The sequence below is a fragment of the Mesocricetus auratus genome, unplaced genomic scaffold (assembly GCF_017639785.1).
Source record: "Mesocricetus auratus isolate SY011 unplaced genomic scaffold, BCM_Maur_2.0 Super-Scaffold_100014, whole genome shotgun sequence".
Lineage (NCBI taxonomy): Eukaryota > Metazoa > Chordata > Mammalia > Rodentia > Cricetidae > Mesocricetus > Mesocricetus auratus.
In genome coordinates, this window is record NW_024429197.1 from 9,646,107 (window position 1) to 9,672,215 (window position 26,109).

The 26,109-nt window shown below is 42.5% G+C and overlaps 1 protein-coding gene across 1 annotated transcript in view; it reads left to right on the forward strand.

Moving 5' to 3' along the window:
* Positions 1-26,109, forward strand: part of Arid1a (AT-rich interaction domain 1A) — a 75,317-nt gene that overhangs the window by 25,858 nt on the left and 23,350 nt on the right. Inside the window, 3 exon segments of the mRNA XM_040756402.1 lie at positions 4,808-5,020; positions 7,057-7,509; positions 8,783-8,899. Coding sequence (XP_040612336.1) covers positions 4,808-5,020; positions 7,057-7,509; positions 8,783-8,899 — 783 coding nt within the window.

The window sequence follows — 26,109 nt, forward strand, 5'->3', positions numbered from 1 at the left end:
GAACCCCACATCTTTTAGAAGTAGCTCTCTCTGTTCAATTGGGCACATATGTCTTATGTGAGAACAGACTTTTAACCCATTTTTAAAAGATCCTACTGTGAGGCCAAAGTGGCCTTAGACTTTGCCTCCTCTAAGTTCAGGGAAAATAGATGCCACCATGCCATTGTAAGCTTTTATATTTTGGCCATGTGTTTGGGGCTGGTATGCATTGGACCCTTGCTGGTACAGGCTGGGTTATCTCAAAATGTCCTTGTTCCTTTATGACTTTTCTATGCCCACCCCTTTTCTAATTCAGTTCAGTCCATTTTTTCCCTCTGCCCACAAGGTTCATAGCCTGTTTTATTTAGCTGAATAGTTTGAACTGTGCTTTCTCTCTGGGTTACTGAGAAGACTTTGAAAATAAAATTCCTAAACTCTTGTGTCTCAGAACTTGACCAAAGTAAAGTGGTAGTTTATGCCTGTAATTCCTCCTATTCTAGGGTTTTGTTTTTTGTTTTTTTCTTCTTCGAGACAGGGTTTCTCTGTATTGCTTTGGAGGCTGTCCTGGCCTGGAACTCGTTCTGTATATCAGGCTGGCATCGAACTCTCACAGATTCACCTGTCTCTGCCTCCCGTTAAAAGCGTGCTCCACCAAAGCATGGCTTCTTCCTATATGTTAATATTGTGGAGTTTAATAGGAAGTTCGGAGCCATATTTAGCAGGAAATGGTAAATTATTTAGAAACATTCTCAAACTACATTGTAGTACGGTAGCCACTAGCCATATGGATAGCTTGGCTTATAGAGTTCTTATCAGACAAATTTTGCCCTGGATTTGATCTCAAGCACCACATAACCTAGTTGTGGTGGCACATGCCTTTAATCCCAACATTTAGGGAAGCTAAGCTAGACAGAGTCAGGAAAATCATCAGTTTGAAGTCATCTTGTTTGAGGCCTTGAGACCCCTATTTAAAGGCCCTGCCTTAAAAGAAGTAATTAATAAATAATAAATGAACTAATATAATGCCAAGCTTTCACACAAGCCTTTAATTCTATTTACTCTAAAGCTGAGGTAGAAGCATCAAATTTCAAGGTTAGAGGCTGAAGAGATTATTCAGCTGTCAAGAGCACTTGTTCTTGCAGTGAGCACTGTAGTTTGATTCCCAGCACCCAAATTGTGGCTCGCAAATATCCATAATACCAGTTCAGGGAATTCAACATCTTTTGCAGGCATGTACATGGTGCAGACAGATGTCGGAGCAAAACACTCATACACATAAAATGCATTAAAGTTCAAAGTTATCCTGGGCATCTTAGTAAGACCCTATCTCAATAAAAAGTAAAACAAGAACCAAAAAGTGGTGAAATATTTATCATGTATCAAGCTTTGTGTTAAATTCCTAGGTCTGCAAAAAGTAAGCGAGTATAAAACAATAAAAGTATCCAGGTAGTGGTGGTGCCGCCTATAGTTTCAGAGCTAAGGAGGCAGAAGCAGACAAATCTCTTGAGTCAGACAGCAGCATTAAAAGAATAAGATTAAATGTGGAAGCCCACACCTTTAATCACAATATTTTGACAGCTAACGCAGGGAGAGTACCAATTTGAGGTTAGCCTGGTCTCCATGTAGCAAAATCTGTCTTAAGAGAGGGGAAGGCAAATAATTTAGTTCCCCAGTTACATTTCTTTTTTTTGGGGGGGGGGGTTTCGAGACAGGGTTTCTCTGTGGCTTTGGAGGCTGTCCTGGAACTAGCTCTTGTAGACCAGGCTGGCCTCGAACTCACAGAGATCCGCCTGCCTCTGCCTCCCAAGTGCTGGGATTAAAGGCTGCGCCACCACCGCCCGGCACACATTTCATATTTCAAGTGTGTAGCAGTAGCACATCACAGTCCATTTTATTGAATAATGCTTTACTGGTTCTCTGGTTTTCAGCTAATCACATACATCAGAATCATTCATGGATCCAAAGTGGGGGGAAGACTCAAGCCATCCCACACCAACAAAATTGGAACCTTGAGACCTGGGCATTTGTGAAGCTCATGGAAAATTCTGATCTACAGCCATTGTTAATAGCCATTGCTGTAGAAGCTCCATAATAACACCATCGTAATAAGTGCACCTGGCGTTAGGCCTAGACTGACACACAGCCAGAGCATGCTTGTGTCTCTGTGTAGAAAATATTGCCCTCTTCAATTGAGGGTCTCAGATGGCCCCTGTAGCCTGGGATGAGATGAGGTGTGATGTGTGGCATTTAAACTCCCCTGCCCCACCCCATCTTTGTGCCATTTGCCAACAGTATTGGGGGAATTTGTGGTATTTATCACTAGCGGGGGTTTTTTGTTAAACTCGATTGTCCTAAGTGGTACAAAATCACCCCTGTAGGTACCAAAAATCTAATTGGGAGCATTATTGGGACTTCTGATGTAGAAGTTAAGATTGTTGGAAATAGCCTGGAATAACACTGAAAGGTAATGGTTTGAGACATGGTTTTCCTGTGATCCTCTTGTCTGGAAAGAAGTACTCCCATTACTATGGTTATCTTTTTAGTTGAAATTTATCCATAATCTGAGAGAACTTTGCCTCTCTCTTTCATTTTGTTTCTCTTCGAAAACAAGCAAAGCTACATTTATGTAGCCCTGGCTGGCTTTGGACTTGCTATATATAGACCAAGCTAGCTTTGATTCTGTGATGCTCCTGCCTATGCTTCTAAGTAGCAGGGGTCACAGGTGTGCACCACCATATCCCTTCCACTAGCTCCTGGGTTTTGTTGTTGCTGTTGTACTTGACAGCATATTCCTTCACAATAGCTTTACCTCTTCTAGTATAATAAAAACACACAAGAGGGGAGAAGAATGGAAGAAGGAAGAGCAATTGTTTAAATGGAGCACATCTTATATTATCAAGAAATTAGTATTTATTTAGTAATGGAACTAGAAAGACCCCTCAGGATGATCTAGACCTCTAGGTCGCCTCCACCCACCCACTTTGAGCCCCCATCCTCCCCAAACCTGGAACTGGAACTAGAACCTACTACTAAGCTGTCTCCAGCCCCTAAGGCAGTGCTGCTGTTCCTCCTTTCCTCCTCCTCCTCCTCCTCCTCCTCCTCCTCCTCCTCTCCCCTTCCTCTTCCTCCTTCCTTCTCCTTCTGGTTCCTTCTTCTATTTTTTTTTGTTTTTCAAGACAGGGATTTCTCTGTATTGTGTTGGTTGTCCTGGAACTCCGTTCTGTAGACCAGGCTGGCCTCGAACTCACAGAGATCCGCCTGCCTCTGCCTCCTGAGTGCTGGGATTAAAGGCGTACACCACCAACGCCTGGCAAGGCAGTGCTTCTTAAAAGTATCATGGTCACCAGGGAACTTGTTACAAATATGCATATTCTGGGCAGTATGTGAACCTACTGAATCACAGATGCTAGTGGTCTGATTTGACAAGCTCTCCAGGTGATTTTGGTGTATGTTACTGGTTTGCTAAACTACTTCATTTGAAAGTTAATGATATTTATATCTATAATACTTAGATTTACATCCTACTCCCAAACTAAGATTCTGTTCCAAGTTTTGTTTAGGGCTCTGAACCTATCTTCCAACTGAGTGTATTTGAGAGCTATTTAGAAGAATTCTTCCCTCTTCCTGTCACCAGTAGATGCAGGCCAGCATCTGACAGAGGAAAATATGTTAGGAACATATTTTCTGTTTCATCCAGTAGGATAAAACCATGTCAGAAAGTGAATGAGCTGATTGAAACTGTTGGCACACAGCATGAAGGGCTGGGAAGTCATGAATTTCCGTCCGTCCGTCCGTCCGTCCGTCTGTCCGTCCATCCATCTATCCAGAGACAGGGTCTCATCAATTCAAGTTGGCCCAAAACTTCTTATGTAGCTGAGGGTTACCTCAAATGCACAACTCCCCCCTACCTCAGCCTCCTAAGTGCTAGGATTACAAGTGTGAGCCACAATGCCCAGCTAGAAAAGCTGTATTTGTGCAACGATGTCTGTGCTTTGAACTTTTGAGCTTTGTGTTGGTGTTGTATTTGGTTGCTTTTGGCTTTTTGAGACAGTCCATTTAACCTAGACTGGTCTCAAACTCACTTTGCATCTTAGGATCATCCTCTGTCTGCCTCAAGTGCTGGAATTACAGACATTTGCCACCATACTCAGCCTATAGCTTACTATTTGTTTAAAGGTTTCTTTCTATGTTTGTCTGTCTGTCTGTCGTGCCCCCCCCATGTGTGTATTTGTGTGTATTTTGGCATGTATGGGAGTCATAGGTGGTTGTTGGCCACCCAATGCTAACTGCTGAGCATTTCTCCAGTCTTATATTTTGTTCTTTAAAAAGACAAGGTTCTGGCCTTTTTTATTTTCAAATTCTTGATTTTTAAATGAAATGGGTTTTTCACTTGAAATAAACAAAGGCTCCAAATTCATTACTGTTCTTTCAATAGCTATTACTTAGCTTTGTTGTTCACTTGAAGAAGACATAAATTGAAATGCTTTGTGCCATAGCTTTACAAAAATGCAAAGGAAAAGTTTCTATTAATGGACTATGGAATCTGTTCTTCCCTACCCCCAGCCTGTTTTTCAGTTTTCTAGAATGCTTCTGTATCTGGTTTTGAAGCTTCAAAAATGCTTTCACGTGGCATTATTATTATTTAAATGAAAATCTAAGTTCTGAAAAGAGTTGGATGACTACTTGAGGGCTACTGGATCTGTCCCATTACTTTTCCATAATAACTGGTTTCTTACATAGTAGGCTTAATTTAAAAGACTTCTATGTGTTCATGCTGGCCAGAGGCCGTCAAAACTTGAGGCTAATGAAAATGTTCTTTATTTTGTAGCCATCCAGTCCAATGGATCAGATGGGAAAGATGAGACCTCAGCCGTATGGTGGGACTAACCCATACTCACAACAACAGGGACCTCCTTCAGGACCGCAGCAAGGACATGGGTACCCAGGGCAGCCATATGGGTCCCAGACTCCACAGCGGTACCCAATGACCATGCAGGGCCGGGCTCAGAGTGCCATGGGCGGCCTCTCTTATGCACAGCAGGTATATGATGTTCTTGACCTTCTTTGCTGTCTAAAATCAGTGTTCCAGGATTAGAATGACTGAGGCCTCCTTGATATGCACATAAGCTAGCTAAGAAGAACAAGATCGTGTACACCATCCTGTGTATGTGTCTGCCTTTTTGTCTGTCTCAACATATCTTAGGGTTTGAACCCCATCTACATGTCTTCTTTCCCCTCTTCTCCCTGACCTGACTGTTCTTCTCTTCCCTTGGGGGAGGATAAATGGTAGAAGGCCATGGTGAGTACCTGTGTATTGCTACTACAGTAGAAACCTCCTTGTATGTGAGGAAGCCTTTCACTTTTCTCATGGCCTGTAGCATAAGCTGCCGGGGTCAAAGAGAAGTTTAACAAGGATTTGGTGTGAAACACAGAAGGTAATATGATGAACAATATAGATGCAAACAGTGCTGTGACAGAAGAGACTCCTCCTGTTTTTGTTGTTGTTTTTTTTTTTTTTTTTAGAAAAAGATGTTTCAGCCGGGCATTGGTGGTGCACGCCTTTAATCCCAGCACTCGAGAGGCAGAGGCAGGCGGATCTCTGTGAGTTCAAGGCCAGCCTGGTCTACAGACCGAGTTCCAGGACAGGCTCCAAAGCAACACAGAGAAACCCTGTCCGGAAAAATCATGTCAGTCTGACTGATTATTCATACCATTGTTTTTTTGATTTTTGGTTTTTCCAGTGCTGAGAATCAAACCCAAGGGCACAATCATACTAGATAGGACTCTGCTTCTGAGCTCCAACCCCAGCTCTTGTACTGTCACCCTTTAAAAAATTATTACTATTATTTACTTGGATAAGGACAACTTGCTCAAATAGGGATTGAACTCAGGTCATCAGGCTTGATGGCAATTATCTTTATCGGTTAGTCATATTGCTGGCCCTAATATCTATCATCTTGTCATTTTTGTTTTTGTATTGGCAAACTTTCTGCCATTTATGTCTGAGTAACAAAAAGGCAAGGACAGTGTATGAAGCTTGAAATTATTTCTAAAACAAAGTACAGAAAATGAAGTACATACTCTTCTTCTTTTTTTTAAATTTTTGTTTATTTTGTCTTTAAAGATAGGGTTTCTTTGTATAGTCCTGGCTGTCCTAGAACTGTAGATTAGGCTGACCTCAAACTTAGAGATCTTCTTGCCTTTAATCCTGGGTGCTGGGATTAAAGATGTGCACTACCACTCTGCCCAGCTGCTGCTGTTGCTGCTTTTCCTTCTCCACCTCCTCTCCTCCTCTTTTTTTCTTTGAAATAGTATCTCTGTAGACCAGTCTGGCCTCAAACTCAAGAGTTTTGCCTCCATCTGCCTCTCAAGTGATGGGTGCTATCTTTCTATGAGAAAAGTGAGAGGTGACATAGGGTTCTTTCCTTGGGTTGTGTCGTGTGGTCCATCCCCCCTCCCTCTGGTTTCAGGATGACCTTTAACTCTAGAATATTCAGAATGACCTTGAACTTCCTGCCTCCAGGTCACCAGTAGGGGGATGGAATTCGAAGCAATCTCTATCCATCATGCCTAGTTTATGTAGTATTGGGGACTATGTACATTTTAGGCAAATACAGTAACTCCTGAATATTTTTAAAATGAAGACTAAATGAAAGAGAACCAAGGCAGCTTAGTGATTTGGATACTATTCAGATTGTTACACACTGGGCCTTCAATTGTTGGATTCAGGCTCCTAGTGCCTCTTCATTGTGATTAGGATAAATTTCCTAAAATAAAAACAACCTAGGCCATGATAAAAAAGAATAACCTTCCTGGGGAAAATAACTGTTATTGAGCTCATGTGAGTTGTTGGACTCACATGAGCTCAAAAGTGGCATGACTTTTTAGTGGGTGAATTCAGTATTATGTATAAGTAAGCCATTTTTTAGGGCTTGTGTAGAGAGTGGTAGTAGAAGAAACCTGAACTTTTTTTTTATGAGATGAGGCTTGGGTACTTTATATTCCTGTTCAGGCATTACTCCTCACCTTTCTTCATCTAGGTGAGGCAGTCCTAAAAGTATCTTTTCTTTCTTGTAGATTCCACCCTATGGACAGCAAGGCCCCAGTGGGTATGGTCAGCAGGGCCAGACTCCATATTATAACCAGCAAAGTCCTCATCCCCAACAACAGCAGCCACCTTACTCCCAGCAACCACCATCCCAGACCCCTCATGCACAGCCTTCATATCAGCAACAGCCGCAGACTCAGCAGCCACAGCTTCAATCCTCTCAGCCTCCATATTCCCAGCAGCCATCCCAGCCTCCACATCAGCAGTCCCCAACTCCATACCCCTCGCAGCAGTCCACTGCACAGCAGCATCCCCAGAGCCAGCCCCCCTACTCACAACCACAGGCACAGTCTCCCTACCAGCAGCAGCAACCTCAGCAGCCAGCATCCTCGACGCTTTCCCAGCAGGCTGCTTATTCTCAGCCCCAGCCTCAGCAGTCCCAGCAAACTGCCTACTCCCAGCAGCGCTTCCCTCCACCACAGGTGAGTTGCTCTACCTCTTGTCCTCCCTGTGCTAAACAGAGGCAGCTTGCAGCTTTGTGTTATGTATAAAACCAATTAAACTCTGGGTAAATGTACTAATAAAGGCATAACCTTTTTAACTATATAAAGACCTATAATTCTTATTGTAAAAAAATAAAGCAATGGAAAATCCTATAGACAGGAAATAAATGGTAATGGGGTCTGATTCCCACTCCCCCAAACAGTATATCGTAATGTGAACATCCAAAGTAATCACTTTAGGTAGCTGTGTTATATGCAGTTTATTTTTGCTGCTATTCTGTTCTGTTACTCAGGATAGTCTGGATTATGAAATTCTCTGTTTGGAGTTTTGTTTGTTTTGATAAAGTCTGGTCTAGAACTCATTTCTATCTGCCTACCTCAACCTCCAGTGCTGGGATTAAAGGTGTGTGCCACCAATTCCTGGCTGCTTAGCTAGTTTTTAAACAAACCAAATTGTTTAATCCATTGCTTGATAAGATACTAAACTTAGTTAACTATAGTTAGTTATGTTTCTTCCCCCAGCCCTAAGAAATGGCTCTCCTTGGGTAGCAGTAAAAAGACAACAATTTCCACTGTTGACATTAATTTGTTTGGAGGGTTTTTTTGTTTGTTTGTTTTTGAAGCAATGCCTCACTGAGTAGCCCAGACACGCCTTGCTATCCTTCTGCTGTAGCCTGCCTAATACTGGGATCCCAGGCATTGACCTATACCATATCAGGCTCACTCTTGACGTTCTTAAGAACCATTGCTTAAATTTTTGTCTTGTCAAATAATAATATGTGCAGTTGCACTTCTCACAAGAGTCTCCCGTGTAAGAAAGCACAACAGTTCTTTTACCCTTTTACCCTGAATCAAGTTTTCTTGCTTGATTCCTCTTTTTCAAACTTTTTTTTGTTTGTATAGATGTTTTGCCTGTATGTTTGCCTGTGTACCTTGTGTATGCCTGATGCCCACAGAGGTCAGAAGAGGGTATTGATTCCTTTATAGCTAGATAGAGATGATTGCGTTGTGAGCCTTCATATGGATGCTGAGAACTGAACAGATGCTGAGCTATCTCTCCAACCCCAGCCTGATTGATCTATCAGGTCTGTCAGTTGGTCGGCCTCTCTCTCTCCCTCTCCCTCTCTCTCTGTTGTTACTGTTTTGAGTAGGAACTCATAGACCCCCCCCTGCCTTTGTTTGCCAAGCATGGAGATGAAATGTGTGCCACCATGTGGGGTAGGCTTTCACAGCGTCTTTGCTTTTCTTGTAGGAGCTTTCTCAAGATTCATTTGGGTCTCAGGCATCCTCAGCCCCCTCAATGACCTCCAGTAAAGGAGGGCAAGAAGATATGAACCTGAGTCTGCAGTCAAGACCTTCCAGCTTGCCTGTGAGTGTTTCTAACACCTGTCAGTGGTGATGGACTAGAGAAGACACAAAAACTGTGTTTTGGATGTTTCGGTGGCACTGATTGATCTAAACTGTTCAAAATTCTGAGTGGGAATTCAAAAAGCTAACTTTGTAGAATATCCGTTCTGTTTACCTATCCAGGGATAGGTTTGTGGTCTCCTTTTTTAGAGTTGTTTGTTTTTGAGACAGTCTCTGGTATCCCAGACTAGCTTTGCACTCCCTAGATGGTAGAAGCTGCCTCTGAATTCCTGATCCTCTTGCTTCTTCCAGAGCACTCAGATACACTTGCACCACTATTCCCAACTGGTTTGGTTGTTGGTTTGTGACAGGGTCTCACTATATAATCCTGTCTGGCCTCAGACTCACAGGCTTAGACCTGCCTGTACCTTCACTTTCCAGCCTTTGTTTTGATTTCTCAAAATCTTGGGCCTCTTATGCACGAAGTAATTAATATGAGGGATAGAAAACATAGATGTTGGAAACTCTTGCTCTCAATCACAGGTACAAAGAAAAGTACGGGGTTTGTTTTTTTGACATTTCAAATTTTTTTTAAATTACCTTAATTTAAATGTTACTTTAATGGGTTTTTAACTCAAACATATTTGTACTACATACATGCCTGGTACCCTCAGAGGCCAAAAAAGGATATTGTATCCCTTGGGACTAGAGTTTCAGATGGCTGTGAACCAGCATGTGGGTGATGGTATTGAACTCCATTGCAAGAACATCCAGTGCTTTTAACTGGTGAACCATCTCTCTGGTTCCTCTTTTTTTTAACCTTGCTTGTCAGGTCTTAGTTTTTAGGATTTTGGCTTAATATTAGTTCAAGAAGTAGTATCTTGGTACATTCAAGCTTGTGATGTCACATTGCACATGAGTTGAGTAGAAGTGGCTGTTCTGGTCATTTGTGTGAATGTGTGTTTTTATGTACTCAAGTGTTTGATCTCAACCTAAATACTTATTATGGAATCAAGTCCTTGCTTGTGGAATCAACTGATTGTACCATCAAAATGGCAGTGTATCCTAGAGCTTGGGCTGCAGGCGGATCCTCACCTGCTGCCAAGCCTGATAACTTGGTGTCCTCACGTGTGTACTGTGCCACACCTACACACTGTTAATCCCAGAATTCAGGGAACAGAGGCAGGTGGATCTCTGTGAGTTCAAGGCTTGCCTGGTCGACAGAGTGAATTTCAGGACATCCAGGGCTACACAGAGAGACCTTGTCTCAATCCCTGCCCTCCAAAAATGTGTTTCAGCAAGCCAAATTTCCTAGAACTGCATCTTAATTCTACTGCCATACCTACAGCCTGTAACTAAGTCACATCCCTTTTCTGTGCCTTTGTTTTTACATTTGTAACGTGACCATAAGCTAGTTTACTTAGTAGTACTTGATATTACTGGTTAATAGAGAAGAGTGCTTGGTTTATGGTAGGCATAGTGACTGGCATTGTAGTCATCTCAGATGGTACAGAAACTGCTTGATACCTATTACTTGTGGGAACGTTTGCGTGGGGGCTTTTATCTGGGCAAAGTCTAAACCTCTAAAAGTGAGTTTCTTGGACACAAATAAAATAGGTTTCTTTGAAATCTCGTAAGTTGGTTGATAGCAAACCCACCATTATAAATTTTGTTTTAGTTAGGGAAATGGGAGTTCAAACCAGGAAGAGTTGTGGTGGCTTATGGTTGTTATCCTAGCACTGGGGAGCCGAAGGTAGGAGGATCACTCTGAGGTCAAGGTCAGCCTGGCTAATAGTGTGAGAATCTGTTTCAAACAAACTATTGAGTCTACTTGGATGTTTGCAACCTACTGCTTATTTAGGCATCAGAGAAATAGCATCTTATTTCATTTTGAGTTATCTTTTGAGAAAGTTTCTTTATGTATGTATCCCAGGCTAGCCTCAAACATGTAATTCTCCAGCCCCTGCCTCTCAAGTACCGAGATTACAGTTATAAGCTACCATCCCCAGATGTCTCCTAGACCTTTAAGGAACACACAGAGAGCAGTAACTCCTCATCATGAAGCTTCCATGGCTTGCCTTCAAAATCACTAAAGTTCTACCTCAGGGGAATGTCAGCAGAAATTTAGTCCAGGCTTCTGAGTCTGAGAGAAGGGCTGTGGTCGGGATAAGATCTCTGGGGTGACTTTACAACTGAGGAAAGGTCTGCATGAAGCAGTGGCTTATCTCAGGTGAACCTCAGTGAGTTCCAGACCAGTCAGGGCTACACAGTGGCCCTGTCTCACAAGACAGACAGACAGACAGACAGTTATTTAGCTCTTCTTATTGTCTATGTCTATGTCATTTTCATCAATGTGTGTGTGCACAAGTACCACAGTGCACACATATAGGCTGGAGGCTAACCTGTGGAATGCATTTTCTCCTTTTATCTTTATGTAGGTTCAAGGGATCATACTCAGGTCACCATACCTGCATCATTGGTCACCAAATGCACTGGGCCTCCTCACTCACTCCTCTAAACTTCACTTGAATGTCTAACTACCCTCCCATCTATTATTACTTGTGGCTAAGTCTGGGTGACATGCTATTGTGACAAAACCTCAGATTGATGGATTTCTGTCAATATAAGTTGCTGACCTTCAAAAGGTTTCTTGATTCTGTGAGGGTTTCTCTGTATAATCCAGGATAGCATTGATCTCCTGGCCTTTGGATTAAAGAATATTTGCTCTTTCTCTGAGAAGGGTCATAGGCAGGCATGCTAATGTGTCTTCTAAGGATTGGAAACTTGAGACCTTTTGATTCAGTCACTGAGTGAAAGTTGACCTTCCAGGAATTGGGAGAATAGTGTTTCTGGGAATACCAAGAACAAGTACCATTTCCAGATGTAGGCTTCTGTTAATGGAACCTGTCTAACAAGATATGTAGGCAAGCTGGCTAACTTATTGGCAACTTGTGGTTTTTTTGGTTGGGTTTTTTGAAATAAGATGCTGCTGTATAGCCTTAACTGGACTTGAACTCAATGCAGTTCTCCTGCTTCAGCCCCCATTGTGACACCATGCCTAACTGCTGCCTTATTTTTAGACCAGGAGAGAACTCACAGAGATCCGCCTGCCTCTGCCTCCCAAGTGCTGGGATTAAAGGCGTGCGCCACCACCCTCCGGCAGAACCATGCTTTTTACACAACCCAAGAATAGCTGCTTAGGGATGGCATCACCTAGAGGGGCTGCACACTCACATTGGTCATTTAATTAAGACAATGTTCCTCTTCAAACTTGCCTGCAGGCTCCTCTTCCCTGATAACTTTGTTTGTCTCAAGCTGACAAAATAGTAATAGGACCCTTGTGTCTCTTCACTGAACAGGAGTGTAGAGAATCCTCTGAGTTTGGTACCAGTTCAGAGGCCAGAATGTCCTTCCAGTTTCCTGTCACCCTTGTCACTGGTATACCTCACTGTGTGACTCTTGGTTTGTAATCTTTATCCTCTGAGATAATAGTAATTCTTCTAGATGCTATTACCTTGAATACTTTAACCCAGCATTTAGTGAGTTAATTTATATTGGTTTTTAAAGATTTATTTATTTATTATGCACTGTGTCCTGCTTGCATGACAGAAGACATCAAATCTCATCACAGATTTGTGGTTGCTGGGAATTGAACTCAGGTCCTCTGGAAGAGCAGCAGTGCTCTTAACCTCTGAGCCATCTCTCCAGCCCCATTATTATTATGCCTGCTTGCACACCTTGCATCATGTGTATCAGGTCTAAAAGGGGCATTAGATCCCCTGGAACTGAAGTGAGCCATCATGTAGGTCTTGGGAATTGAACCTAGATCCTCTTAAAGAGCAGCCAGTACACTTAGCTGCTCAGCCATCTCTGTAGCCTGTGAGTTAATTTCTTATTACTCTTAGCATAAAATCCAATACTTTTTTTTTTTTTTTTTTGAGACAGGGTTTCTCTGTATTGTTTTGGAGGCTGTCCTGGAACTCACTGTGTAGGCCAGGCTGACCTTGAACTCACAGAGATCCGCCTGCCTCTGCCTCCCGAGTGCTGGGATTAAAGGCGTGCACCACCACCGCCTGGCAAAATCCAAAACCTTTTATATATGATCATTACCCAGACATTAGAAACAGATTGGTGTGCCTCTCATCACCACATTTTTTTTCTAATTGTAGGTCTGAAGTAGGGCATTCTTATTGAGCTCCTTTTGTGACATTTAGTTCTGCAGACCATGGACAGCACCTTGAGAGCCTCTGCTCTTGTTTCTGTGTATTTCAGCTATCTCTGAGACCTCATGTGTTTTTAGCTTTTATACCTTTGTTTGAACTCACACTTGTTCAATTCCTTCTGTTCCACTCTAGTTCATTTCTTTTTTTTTTTTTTTTTTTTTTTTTTTTTCCGAGACAGGGTTTCTCTGTATTGTTTTGGAGGCTGTCGGTGCAGCCTGGTCTCAAACTCACAGAGATCCACCTGTCTCTGCCTCCCGAGTGCTGGGATTAAAGGTGTGGGCCACCAACGCCCGGCTCTCTACTTCATATCTTAAGTGTCATTTATTCAGAACGTAAATAACTTTCTATGATGAATTAACTAATGTTTGAGATATGAACAAGTATAAAGAATAATTCCATGTCTGGATGGATATTCATCCTTAGAAACCAAACTATACCTCCAAAGGTGCTCCATGTTGGCAGAGCATTTTGCTTAATACATCCACTTATTTAAACAGCAAGCTCCCAGAGAGTAGGCAGCTTGTTATTGAACCCTTGAGCCCTATGCCTCATGTACCTTTGACATGAATCCAAGACTAGGATTGTTAAATATGTTTTAGAGTAACCTGTTAGAAACAAGCAAGCTATGTATATATTTTGTTTGTTTGTTTGTTTTTTGAAGCAGTGTTTCTCTGTTGCTTTGACTGCACTGCAACTCACTCTGTAGACCAGGCTGGCCTCAAACTCACAGATATCTGCTTGCCTTTGCCCCTTGAGTGCTGGGATTAAAGGCATGCACCAACAATGCCCGGTGTATTTTTATACTTGCCTTTTTTTTTTTTTTTGCTTATTACCTTACCATCATAGTGCCTGGCATATGATACAGCTTACCAATTCATTGGGGGGGGGGAACCCTCAAAGATATCCATAATAAACAAGTAGTAAAAATGAGGTCAAGAATTTGAAAGAGAGTGGGAACGAGTTTATGGGGTATTTGGAGGGAGGCAAAGGCAAGTGAGAAATGTGATTAAATTATAACCCCCCCCCAAATAAATAAATGAAATGTCTATAATATTACTCTGTCTGATGGGGACAGTTTGGCCCATTACTAGATTGTTGTTTTTTGTGCTAGGTCAGGGCAGAGATGACAGATCTATACTCCATTTTAGAAGCTGTCTTGTTTGTCCTTACTGACTGTGGCCTTAGGAAGTGAGGCTAAGGTTTGTTACCCATCTTGTGAAATAGCTGTCATTTTATATTAAGAAGAGCCTCGTAAGGGCCAAATGAGGTCTTTCATTTCCAGGCAAAATCTTGGGAGACTAGCCTGAAACAGATGTCTGATTTGTAATTAATTAGGAGTGTGGGGCTGTTGGCTTTTTGGAGGAAGAGGAAAGGGGGTTTCAGCATTTCTTTATGTCATTTAGGCGGTGTGGAGCCTTCTTCTGCCTTGCGTATATAACACCGCTCATGCCTGCAGGTGTTTCTTTAAAGACTGTTTGGTTCATATCAAGCTGCTTACAACTGTTAGTACTGGCTTGCTCTTGGGTCTGACAGGATACACCCTCAGCTGCAGCCACTAAGAGCACCGCATGTACACATTCACTACATTTCCTTCTAAAGGGGCCCTGCCCACCTCCCATTTCTTTCTCTTGCTTCTCTGCCTGCCTCTGTCTCTCTTTCTCCCTCCCCCCTTCTCTTCTGCTGTTCCTGACCCCAGAGGCTGGTCTCCCCTTTTCTTCTCCCCTTCCCCCCATTCACTTTCCCCCAATAAAAAAGTCCCTCTATCCAAGCTCTGTTGAATGGTGTCCTTCGGGACTTTTTAAATTACAATTGCCTATATATATAACTCCAGCTCCAGAGGATCTAGAACTCCTCTGACCTCCCCTGCATATACATGTACAATACTGCACATGTATACACTTAGGCACAAACACCTATGGGGGTATTTTTGTGAGTATTTTCTCTTTAGCTGAGTATTGTGGTTGGTATATACTCACTATTCTCAGCACTGGGAAGATTAAATGGGATCATGCATGGAGGCTATGTAGTGAGGCCTTATCTTTCAAAAAAAAAAAAAGCAGCTATTTAAACAAGTGTGTGGTTTCCCAGAGTAATGCACATTTAAGTTTTTATTTTTACAGGGACATATTTATGAGTTTACATTTGGTCTTGAAAATATGCCTGTGATAGGGCATTGAAAATGGGTACAAGATTGAAAAGCCCTATTGAGGTAACTTCTACATTTTCAGTATGTATTAAAAATTATCTGGCACTTAATGAAGATAGATTACCAAAACCTACTTGAGATTCTGATTAAATAGATGTGAAATAGTACCCCAAAATTTTGTATTTTTCAATTGGTTTAAATATGTGATTTGAGACAGGGTTTCTCTGTGTAACCTTGGCTGTCCTGGAGCTCACTCTGTCTGCCTTAGCCTTCTGAGTGCTGGGATTAAAGCTACACCACACTGTCCAGGTTGTTAGACCCATGAAACTGAAACAAGAAAAAAATTCAGTAGTTTAGGAGGCCACAATGACAACTTTGATAATAATGGTAACTTACACCTCTGGTGATTACGTGGGCAAAAAGTGAATTGGAAATGAAGAAGAGAGGATATTCTTGGGCTGGGGAGGTTCAGATGATAGACTGCTTACCCCATAAGTACAAGGGCTCCAGCATCCGTGTAAAAGAGTCAGAAATAGTGGTCAGTGTTTATAATACCAGTACTGGGGAGGTAGCCAATAAGAGACCTTGTCTCTAAAAACAAGATGGATGGTACCTTCTGAAGTACAACACCAAAAGTTGTGCTTTGGTCTCAGCAGTGTATTCTGGAGTTAGCCCTTGTATGTGAAATTACCTCCCAGAGAGCTCTGCTCTGCTCTGCTCTGGGGCACTCATCACTGAACCTATTCCATTACCATTGCTTAGTAGGGCCACTAAATTCTAATCCACCTAAGAAAAAGATCTTGGGACTGAGAGGTGGCTCAACAGATTACTACACAGGCGCCATCTCAGCTCAATCCCCAAAGCTTGAGTAAATGAAGAGGGAGAGGAACCAGTTTTACAGAATTGTCCTTGGCCTTCACACTTGTGCTGAAGCACTTGTACACCAATATTTACATATCACAAATACAGTAAAAATGATTAAGTTTTTATGAAGGAAAAGAAAAGTCTTTTTAGCTGGTCGTTGGTGGCACACACCTTTAATCCCAGCACTCGGGAGGCAGAGGCAGGCAGATCTCTGTGAGTTCGAGACCATCCTGGTCTACAGAGTAAGTTCCAGGACAGCCTCCATAACAATACAGAGAAACCCTGTCTCCAAAAAGAAAAAGAAAGAAAGAAAGAAAAGTCTTTTTGTATATGTTCTGCTCTGCCTGTTGATGCCTTCCAGGTCACTATTAATCTCTCACTTGTCTTGCTATAGGGTCTTGCTTGTCTTTTCTTTTCCTCCCATTTTCCTTCCAAGTGTGTCTGTTAACTACCTGTTATAGTCTATAGGTTTGTTATAACATAAAGTTTCCTTTCTTTGGTATTCTGAAGGATAAGGACGGATACACGTACATATATGTGAGGGGCATATTGATCTTATTAACTCCAGCCTCCCAGAGACTGGGCTTGCATGCGCATGCTAAAACATGCCCAGTGTAATGGATACTTACTATATGAGAGCCCAGAATAAACGGGAGTCAAGTATTTATTCTAGAATCAAACTGTGGTAGAGAACCTCTTCTGCCCAGAGACTCTTGAAGCTGTGATTCCCACTGCTGCTACCGCCCAGAAAGAGAGCTTGCTCCTCATTCCACAAGTAGCTCCTGAGGCCCATCCCAGAAGGGGCTGGTACCTCAAGGACTGCCTGCTGAACGAGCTCTCACAGCAGCCCACCCAGTATAGGGAGAGGATTGTTGTTTATTATAAAGTCTTTTGATGTTTGCATACATGTGTCTGTGTAGGTGCCCCTTACAGGAGCAGCAAATGGTCTTCTGCGGGGCCAGCAACTAGCCCCATACTTTTTAATATTTTTTTTTCCAATTGGTTATTCAAGACAAGATTTCTCTGTGTAGCTTTGGAGCCTGTCCTGGAACTTGGTCTGACCAGGCTGACCTCGAACTTACAGAGATCTGTCTCCGAGTGCTGGAAATAAAGGAATGCCCCACCACCAGCCAGCTTCCAAGTGTCATTTTTATGTTATAAATTGTGATTAGCTTTAGTAGAATCCAGAAAGACTAAAACCAGGATAGCAGTAATTCTGGATTTTTTTGGAGAGCTGTTTTGCATGGTAGTTAATAGCTAAAGGATGAAATGAAGAAGACCTCAGAGCCTAGGAGTAGAGTATAGAGCAAGGAACCAGATGGAGCCCTGTACAATGCCTGTAGTAACCAGGTGGATACAGCCAACAGAGATGGAGTGATCTGCATTTGACCAGGATTGTGTATTTCTGGAGCCAAAGAAGAAATGAAAATAATTCATATCAAGGAAAACAGACAGGTGGATTTGTCATGAAGCATTATCATTGGGATCCTTTTTATATAGGAAAGGGAAATGAACAATGGAATAGTAAAAAACATTCTTGTTCTCCCTCTCTCCCCCATCTCTTTCTTTTTTGTGTATATGTGTGTGTGTGGGGTGCTTGGAGACAGGGTTTCTCTGTGGCTTTGGAGGGTGTCCTGGAACTTACCCTGTAGATCCGCCTGCCTCTGCCTCCTAAGTGCAGGGATTAAAGGCGTGCACCACCACCATCGGGAGCCCCCATCTCCTTCTTTTTAGTCTCATGTAGCCCTGGTTAGGCTGAAACGTCCTGATCATTCTGCCTCTGCCTTCTGAGTATTACAGGTGTATCACCACACACAGTGAAGAGAATTGTTGATAAGCACTGAACAGGAGAACTGTCTAGATTAGCCCAAACCCTCTGCTTCATCAGTATAAGACAGAAGAGGGCCGGGCATTGGTGGCACACGCCTTTAATCCCAGCACTCGGGAGGCAGAGGCAGGCGAATCTCTGTGAGTTCGAGACCAGCCTGGACTACCAAGCTAGTTCCAGGACAGCGTCCAAAGCCACAGAGAAACCCTGTCTCGAAAAACAAAAAAAAACAAAACAAAACAAAACAAAAAGACAGAATAGGGAAGGATAAAGATACTAGCGAGTATTTATAGAAGATAAACCCTTTCTAGGGAAAGAAATCTGAGGACACCTGGCTTAGTTTATGGAGTTCTCTCTGCTCAGCCCTGGCAGTGGTGGCACACACCTTTAATCCCAGCATTCAGGAGTCAGTGGCAGGTGGATCTCTGTGTTTGAGGTCCGCCTGGTGTGCAGAGTGAGCTCAGGACAGCCATGGATACATAAAAGAAACCTGACTCAGTGATTAAGGACACTGTTATTAAGATCCAGGCTCAATTCCCAGCACCCACGTGGCAGCTTACAACTGTCTGTAACTCCAAGATCTGATACCCTCACACAGATACACATGCAGGCAAAACACCAATAACATAAAATAAAAGCAAACTATTAAAAAAAGAGGAGGCTGATGGCAAAAGATCTAAATTCCTATGTCCCTGACTTGGTAGGAATAGGTGTTATTAATACCAGGATGAGGTAGAGAGAGGAGTGGAATTTGTAGTATCTATGAAATCATAGATATTCTCTTATCTCTAGGATTTCTGTCTTTGGATATCACTCAAGGGGGTTAAGAGATGGCCCAGTAGTTAAGAACACTTGTTGCGCTTGCAGAAGACCCAGTTTAAGCTCCTAGCACCCACATGGTGTAACCCAGCGCTATGGCTCCAGCGTCCTCTTCTGACTTGAGGCACAGAGCGCGCATGTGGTGCACACATACATACAGGCAAAATATTTGGACAAATAAAGTTAATTTAAAAAATAAAAGCAAAAGGTTTCGCTAAAGGATGTGCCAGTTTGGATTATGAGTCCTAGAAAGTAGAAAGGGGTTGGGAGGATGCTATCCTCGGAATCTGAATCCTAGAAAGAGAGAGGGAGACCTGAAAACAGCGACAGGCCACACCCATGATTCCAGGAAGACAATAATTGAAATGCGTCTGTTCCAGCATTATATGTGAAATATACAAAGGTTTTAATCCAAATTTGAATCCAGCTCTGATATTTCAAGTTAGACATTTCCTTTGTCATGCTGCCCAGCACAATAATGTCATAGATGATCCAGTAACTTGTTCTGTTTTTTATGTTTCAGTGTTCTTGTTTTTGTTTTTAATGATTTATTATTTTTATTCATTCATTCATTATTTTATTTTGAGACAGGGTTTCTCTGTGTAGCCCTAGCTGTCTTGGAATTCGCTCTGTAGATCAGGCTGGCCTCCAACTCAGAAATCTGATTTTGCCTTTGCCTGGAATTAAAGGCATGTGTGTGCCATCATGCCTGGCTGATTTATTTACTTTTATTTTATGTGCATTAGTGTTTTGCCTGCATGTGTGTCTGTGAATGTTTCAGGTTTCCCTGGAACTGGAGTTAGAGACAGTTGTGCCCTGCTGCCATGTGGATGCTAGGAATTGAAGCAAGTGCTCTTAACGACTCAGCCATCATTCCAGCCTTGTGTTTTTTACTTTTATTTGTGTGGACATTCTTGTATGTATAATCTGTACTGCATGTATGCCTACAACCTGCAGAAGATAGAAGACTGCCTCAGTTCCCTAGGACTGGTATTATAAATTATTTGGAGCTGGAAGTTAAATCCAGGTCCTCCCAAAGAATAACCAATGCTCTTAAGTTGAGTCATCTCCCTAGTCCATCCTAGTCTTATCTCCAACCTCAGATCTTTCTACCTCTGACTCAGAGTGCTGGGATTATAGGCATGTGCCACCATACCCTACCCTCTGTCACACTCTGCCATAAAACATTAGGATTAACCTAAAAGAAGGACATGGATTTCCACTTAATGTTTTAGAAAATTATGTTTGTCTATTACATAAGCATCTGTGTGCATTATCAAAAACCAGTGTTTTGTGGTGGAGGTCATAACAGCTTTTTGGAGTATCCACTAATTCAGGTCCCTAGGGCTTCTCCATGCTGAGCTATCTTGCTGGCCTGCATTTCACTTTTGTTTTCTCAGATCTTGTGAGTCACAGATGATAAGTTATGAAAGGGCATAATTGTCCTCCAGGGTAACCTGTGGCAATTGCTTGGGGAAGGAGCAGTCTGGAGAACTGCAGAGAATAGGGTAGGGATAGGATTTAGTTCCTTGACTCCTGGGCATCCCAACAGGAGTAGGCCTTTACCTGTATTACATATCTTTTGGTCTAGAATAAAGCATCCTGGTTAATAAAGTTAAGTCAGATCTCTGCCACTCAAAGGATTGTCATATGGTATGAAGATTGCTTGGCAATGCAGTTTCTGAGGTCTCATTCATGATCTATTCTGCTCTTTTTTAAAACAAAAAATTGTTGTTGGTTTATTTTTTGTTTTGAGATTATAATTACACCATTTCTCCTTTCCCCTTCTTTCCTCCAAACCTACATGTATACCCACCTTTCATTGATCTGTTTCAAATTAATGGCTTTTTCTTTAATTGTTGTAACATATATATGTACCTATATCTATATGTTTCTGAATTCAACCTGCTCAGTCTGTAACAGTATACAGACTAACATTTCTAAATATTTTTAAAATATTTATGTATTTTATGTATGAGTGCTCTGTCTGCATGTATGCCTGCATACCAGAAGAGGGTGTCAGATCCCAATGTAGATAGCTGTGATCTGCCATGTGGTGCTGGGAATGGAATTCAGGACCTCTGGAAGATCCTCCAGTGCTCTTTACTACCGAGCCATCTCTCCAGCCCCATTGTATATATTTTCTGGGTGAGATTTCTTAATGGATAACAAATTGAAGTGTTTTCTCCTGGAGAAAACTTTTTAACTATTCCTTAGTTGTCTGTAGTTTTTTGTATCCATTTGAGACTCCATGGACTTTCCTTCTTCTTGTTAGCATGCTTAAGGTGTTGTCCTTGTTCTGGTCATATTTAGGCAACCATGTTGGTGAGACTTCATGGGTGTTGAAGCTGTATCCTTTAGGATTATTTTGTTTGTTTCAGACAGGGTCTCTATTCAGCTTTGGCTGACCTGAAAATCAGAGATCTGGTTGTGAGATAGTGTTACTTGTTTTGTGGATCCTTTGGGACCATGGCTCAAGGGGCTACAGCTCCTAGCATCACTCTGCAGCCTCTCCTACTCATAGTTCCTGGTTTTGCTTTGTTTTGTTTTTTCTGCTGTATCCTTTTGTCTGAGATGTACTTCTTTCTCATTGTTTCTCTCTGAACTAGAACTCCGTGTAGCCCAGGCTATCCTGGAGACCCTGTCCTGCCTCCTAAATACTGGGATTACAGGAGTAGGATATTCAGCACTTGTTCTCAAGACAAATGGGTCTCTACTGTGGCTTCACAACCCCAGTGAGGAGTCTTCTCTGGGACATCTTTATTTTTGGTGTTAGCATAGCACCATACCTGTTACCTCTGCTTGTGTGCTTCAGATTCTCTGACCTCTGTTGCCTACTGAGTTTAGATAAGGTATTCAGCCAGCCTTTATGAAATGATCCTAGCTAAGCTTAGAGGCCAGCCTTTTCCTGTCTATCAGGAGAAGCAACAAATCTTGTGAATGCTTAACATTTTGGGAGGTTTGAAGGATTTTAATCATACTGTTTTTGTTCTATTTTCTTCTTTCATAGTAAGAGAAAGCCAACAGTCCTTGTCTGAGATATCCTGATTTATTTTCTAAGGGTGGCAAATACTGGTTACAGTTTTGGTAAACAAAAGGGTGATCTGTTACCTCAACATCCGGCCACATCTGGAATAGAACCAGAGTGCTCTCACAGCCTTGAAAAGGAATCCTCACCCTCACCTTCAGACTGCCAGGTCTGATGCTGCTGCTCCAAGCAGCGTGTACCATGTAGATGTGACCATCCTTCTAGAACGCTTGTTCTCTGGCAGAGCCAGCCAATCCACTTGCCCGTTTTAGTCACACTACTCTATCCCTGATACTGCCTGGTGCCTTCCGGAGCCTGTGCTGCACATTACTGCATGCTTGTCCCGGGGCCCATTTCCTGTTTCTATTCTAGTCTCTGGTGGCTCAGCTATGCTTCCTGCCTGTGTGTCTCACACAGATTCTTCTTGCTGGAACCTTTTGTTTTCTGTAGAACGTCCTCCGCCTAAGAAGTAGCTGGACTTAATGTGATAGCTCCTGAGTCGATCAGACATAAGAGAACTGAAGGGAAGAACACCACATAACTTTGTCTTGTTTTCTGTTTAGTCCTAGCCTACTAGAAGAAGCTATAGACATAAACTTGTAAGAAAACAAAAGGGTTATCCCTGTTCATTGGAAATACTAGGTTGTCAGGACCTGTTCCACCACCCCCATCCACCCTGCCCTGTGACAGGGTTTCTCTCCTGGAAATCCTCCTGCCTCCCTCCCGAGTGCTGGGATTAAAGGTGTGCACCTTCACTGCCCCACTGTTCCTTGTTCTTTTGCAGCCAGTGCTTACAAATAGTTTTTTCTAGGTTCAGGAAGGCACATGGTTACCATTCTGCTTAGGATAGGTAGGTATTGCTGTCTTTAGGATAGCCTATAGAGAACATAGGGTGGAAAGCTTTCCTGTTTGTGTGAATAGTTCAAGTCTTTTTGTTTTTGTCTTGTGTTTTGGTTTTGAGACAGAGTCTCACTACGTAGCCTTGGCTGACCTGTAGACAGACTGTCCTCAGATTCAAATAAATCCATCTACTCAAGTCTGCCTGTGATTGAAAGTGCTGGAACTAAAGACTTGTACCATCACACCATTTAACGTCTTATGTACCTCCCCCATACACTTATACACAACCTACACACACACACACACACACACACACACACACACACACACACACACACACACACACCAGCTTAGAATCAGAGGTAATGTGCAGGGAGGTGGGTAAAAGAGAAGAAAGAAGGCCTTTCTTAACAGACTCCCTCCCATCCCCAAGAAAAAAGCATTTGTTTTGCAGAGTAAGCTCTGTGACTAAATCTGTACTGTTTTCTGCATAGCTACTCTTATTGGGTCACCAGATAATGCTGAAGCATAAGATATAGTTCTGAACCCTGTGCCTGGGTATGGTTGTAGAACTTACAAGGAAAGAATCGAGGGATATGATCCAAGTATAGACCAGAAACAGACAGCAAACTTGTCCTTAGTTTAACCTAGACACACTATCAGACTGATTATCCTGAGGTTACTCTTTCCCAAGATCTGTGATCCAGGAATCACTAGGGTAGGATCAAAAAGCAGCAGTTGCAGCCAGTACTCGGGAGGCAGAATGTAGGCAAACCTCTGAGTTCTAGGCCAGCCTGGTCTACAGGGTGAGTTCAGGACAGCCAGGGCTACAAAGAGAAATCCTGTTTCAAAATACCAAAAACAAAGACAATAGTAGTTGTTACCACCAGAACCAGTACCTAGTTAAGTAGAGGGTACAACCAGAATGCTCCTGCAGAAATGAGTGGGCGAGTCAGATATGGTCTCAGGAACACTTTTGGTTATATCTCAGGAGTGTGCTTAACAGAGGTCACTGTATATGTAGTTTATCTTCAAAGATTTTAGTTTTATTTAGTTTTTAACTTTTACAGTTAGGAAAAAAGGTAAAATGTAGACAGAATGAGTATTAAACATACTAACACCATCATTGCCTTTACCCTCCCACTTCCCACTTTGCGTATAGAGAGATTAGATACAAAAATGATTAAAGCTAGAGGACAAGTATTATTGAGTAAGAGAAAACTTGGTCCTCTCACTTCCATTAAATTTTACTGCCGGGTGATGGTGGCGCACGCATTTAATGCCAGCACTCGTGAGGCAGAGGCAGGCGGATCTCTGTGAGTTCGAGGCCGGGCTGGACTGATAGCCTCCAAAACAATACAGAGCCCCTGTCTCGTAAAAACAAAAAAAAAATTTTTTTTTTACTGTTGGCCAATTCCTGCAAAGAAAGAGCAGAAAGATACTTTAAAAAGAATAGGTGAAGCCGGGCGTTGGTGGCGCACGCCTTTAATCCCAGCACTTGGGAGACAGAGGCAGATGGATCTCTGTGAGTTCGAGGCCAGGCTGGTCTACAAGAGCAAGTTCCAGGACAGCCTCCAAAGCCACAAAGAAACCCTGTCTCGAAAAACCAAAAAAAAAAAAAGAATAGGTGAGCCTCAGAGGTGAAGGGGATGAAACAGAGTGCTAGCTATGCAGAAAGAACAGAGGAGCAATGGGAGTGGCTCAGGTTGGCCTTTCTAAGTGAAGAGCAGAGCTGCTGGTGGAGCTTCTGGACTTAGGTATGTTCTCTGGAAAGATGTAAGAAGCAACAAGCCCTTCAAATCCAGAATCCTGGAATTCCTGAGTCAGCTTACAGGTGATTATGTTGCCTTCCCATCAACGGGTTACCTGTCCCCCCCCCCCTTTTTTTCTTTTTCTTTCTCTCTCTCTCTCTCTCTCTCTCTCTCTCTCTTTTTTTTTTTTTTTTTTGATGCTTGTATAAAGTTCTGCAGAGAATACCACCCAAACTAGAAAACTGACCCTGGAATTCATGGTAACCATGGTTTTTTGTTTGTCAAGGGTAGGGTGTTTGGGCCTTTGGAAATAAGCCATGTCTACCTAGAAATACCTTTGGAGAGAAACCACTGGGTACTCCCTTCAGCTAAGCTTAGAATCTGTCAGACGTAGTCCCTCGGTGTGGAGTCATCTTTTTCCGTTTTGAAGACATGTTGTCCAGCTTTGAGCTGCGCTGAGCCTCCTCAGTTTGAGCTCTGGCGCTGTGCATCAACTCCTGTAGCCTAAACTTGTTCCGTCGTCTTACATGGCACCAGCATGGAATTGACACGTATTGTGACATAATCTTTGATTACCATGAAGTAGAGGCTACCTCCAAGTTGGTCCCTACCTTCCCATTTGACCTTTTCCAAGGATGCTGAGAAGCCACACCTCTTCAAAGGTGGGAACCTAGAGATTGAAGGCTTGAGAATCAGCAGACTGGTCGCTTAGGGCTTGCCTTAACAAAAGGGATTCTGAATGCTGTCTACTGAGGTGGGTTAAAGTAATTTCCCAGTGTTTGGGGGATAAGAGAGAAACCAGGTGTCAAATAAAAGAAACCATATTGATAGGAAGCGATAAGAATGTTTGGGTTTTTTTTTTTTCTCCACATTGTCTTCTAGAACTTGACAAGAGCTCACCTACTTCATTGTCCTGGTTTTTAAAGGACACAGAGGTTGGTGCCTTATCTGCCTTCAGAATTTTGTCTATTCCTGATTACCAGGTCTACTACTTACTTGTTTGACCCAGATATTTAGACTTTTATCTAGATCATGGTAGTGAAGATCTCTACCTGATATAAATTTAGAACTTTACAAACTGAAGGCATCATTCCCTAATTCCAATTCATGTTTAGCACATTGCCAACATAGCTTCCCCAGGTGATCTTCCTTGCTTTCTGGCTGCTGTGGTTCTGAGGGGAGATTCAGATGCAGTAGAAGCCCAAGGCAACAAACACTCTCCCCTATTGACCTTCTCAAAGTCTCCCTGCTTCTCTCCAGCTCTTGGCTGGACACTGATGTTGATGGAGCAGGCCTTGATTGGAGAAGAGCAGTTGCTGGGTGCTTGCCTTTTCTAGCTCTGGAATTAGAGCACCCTATTAAATATGCAGTGCTCCACCACTGGTCAGACGTAAGCCTGTTAACTAGTGATTAACTAATGTTTTTTCCAGACACGGCTTCTCTGTGTACCCCTGGCTGTCCTGGAACTCACAGAGATCTACCTGAACATCTGTTGTTTTTTTTTGTTTGTTTGTTTGTTTGTTTGTTTGTTTTGTTTTGGCCAAGAGGTAGTTACTAAGTCAGTAAGATGTTTCCCTCTGGTCCATATGAGAAGCCTTTGAGGGAGACAAGATCCATGTATGGGGAGGTTGAGGTGGCCAAGTAACATCAGGGCCATAACAGACTGGAAAATAAAATTTCTTTTTCTTTTTTGGTTTTGTGTTGTTGTTGTTGGAGACATGGTTTCTCTGTCC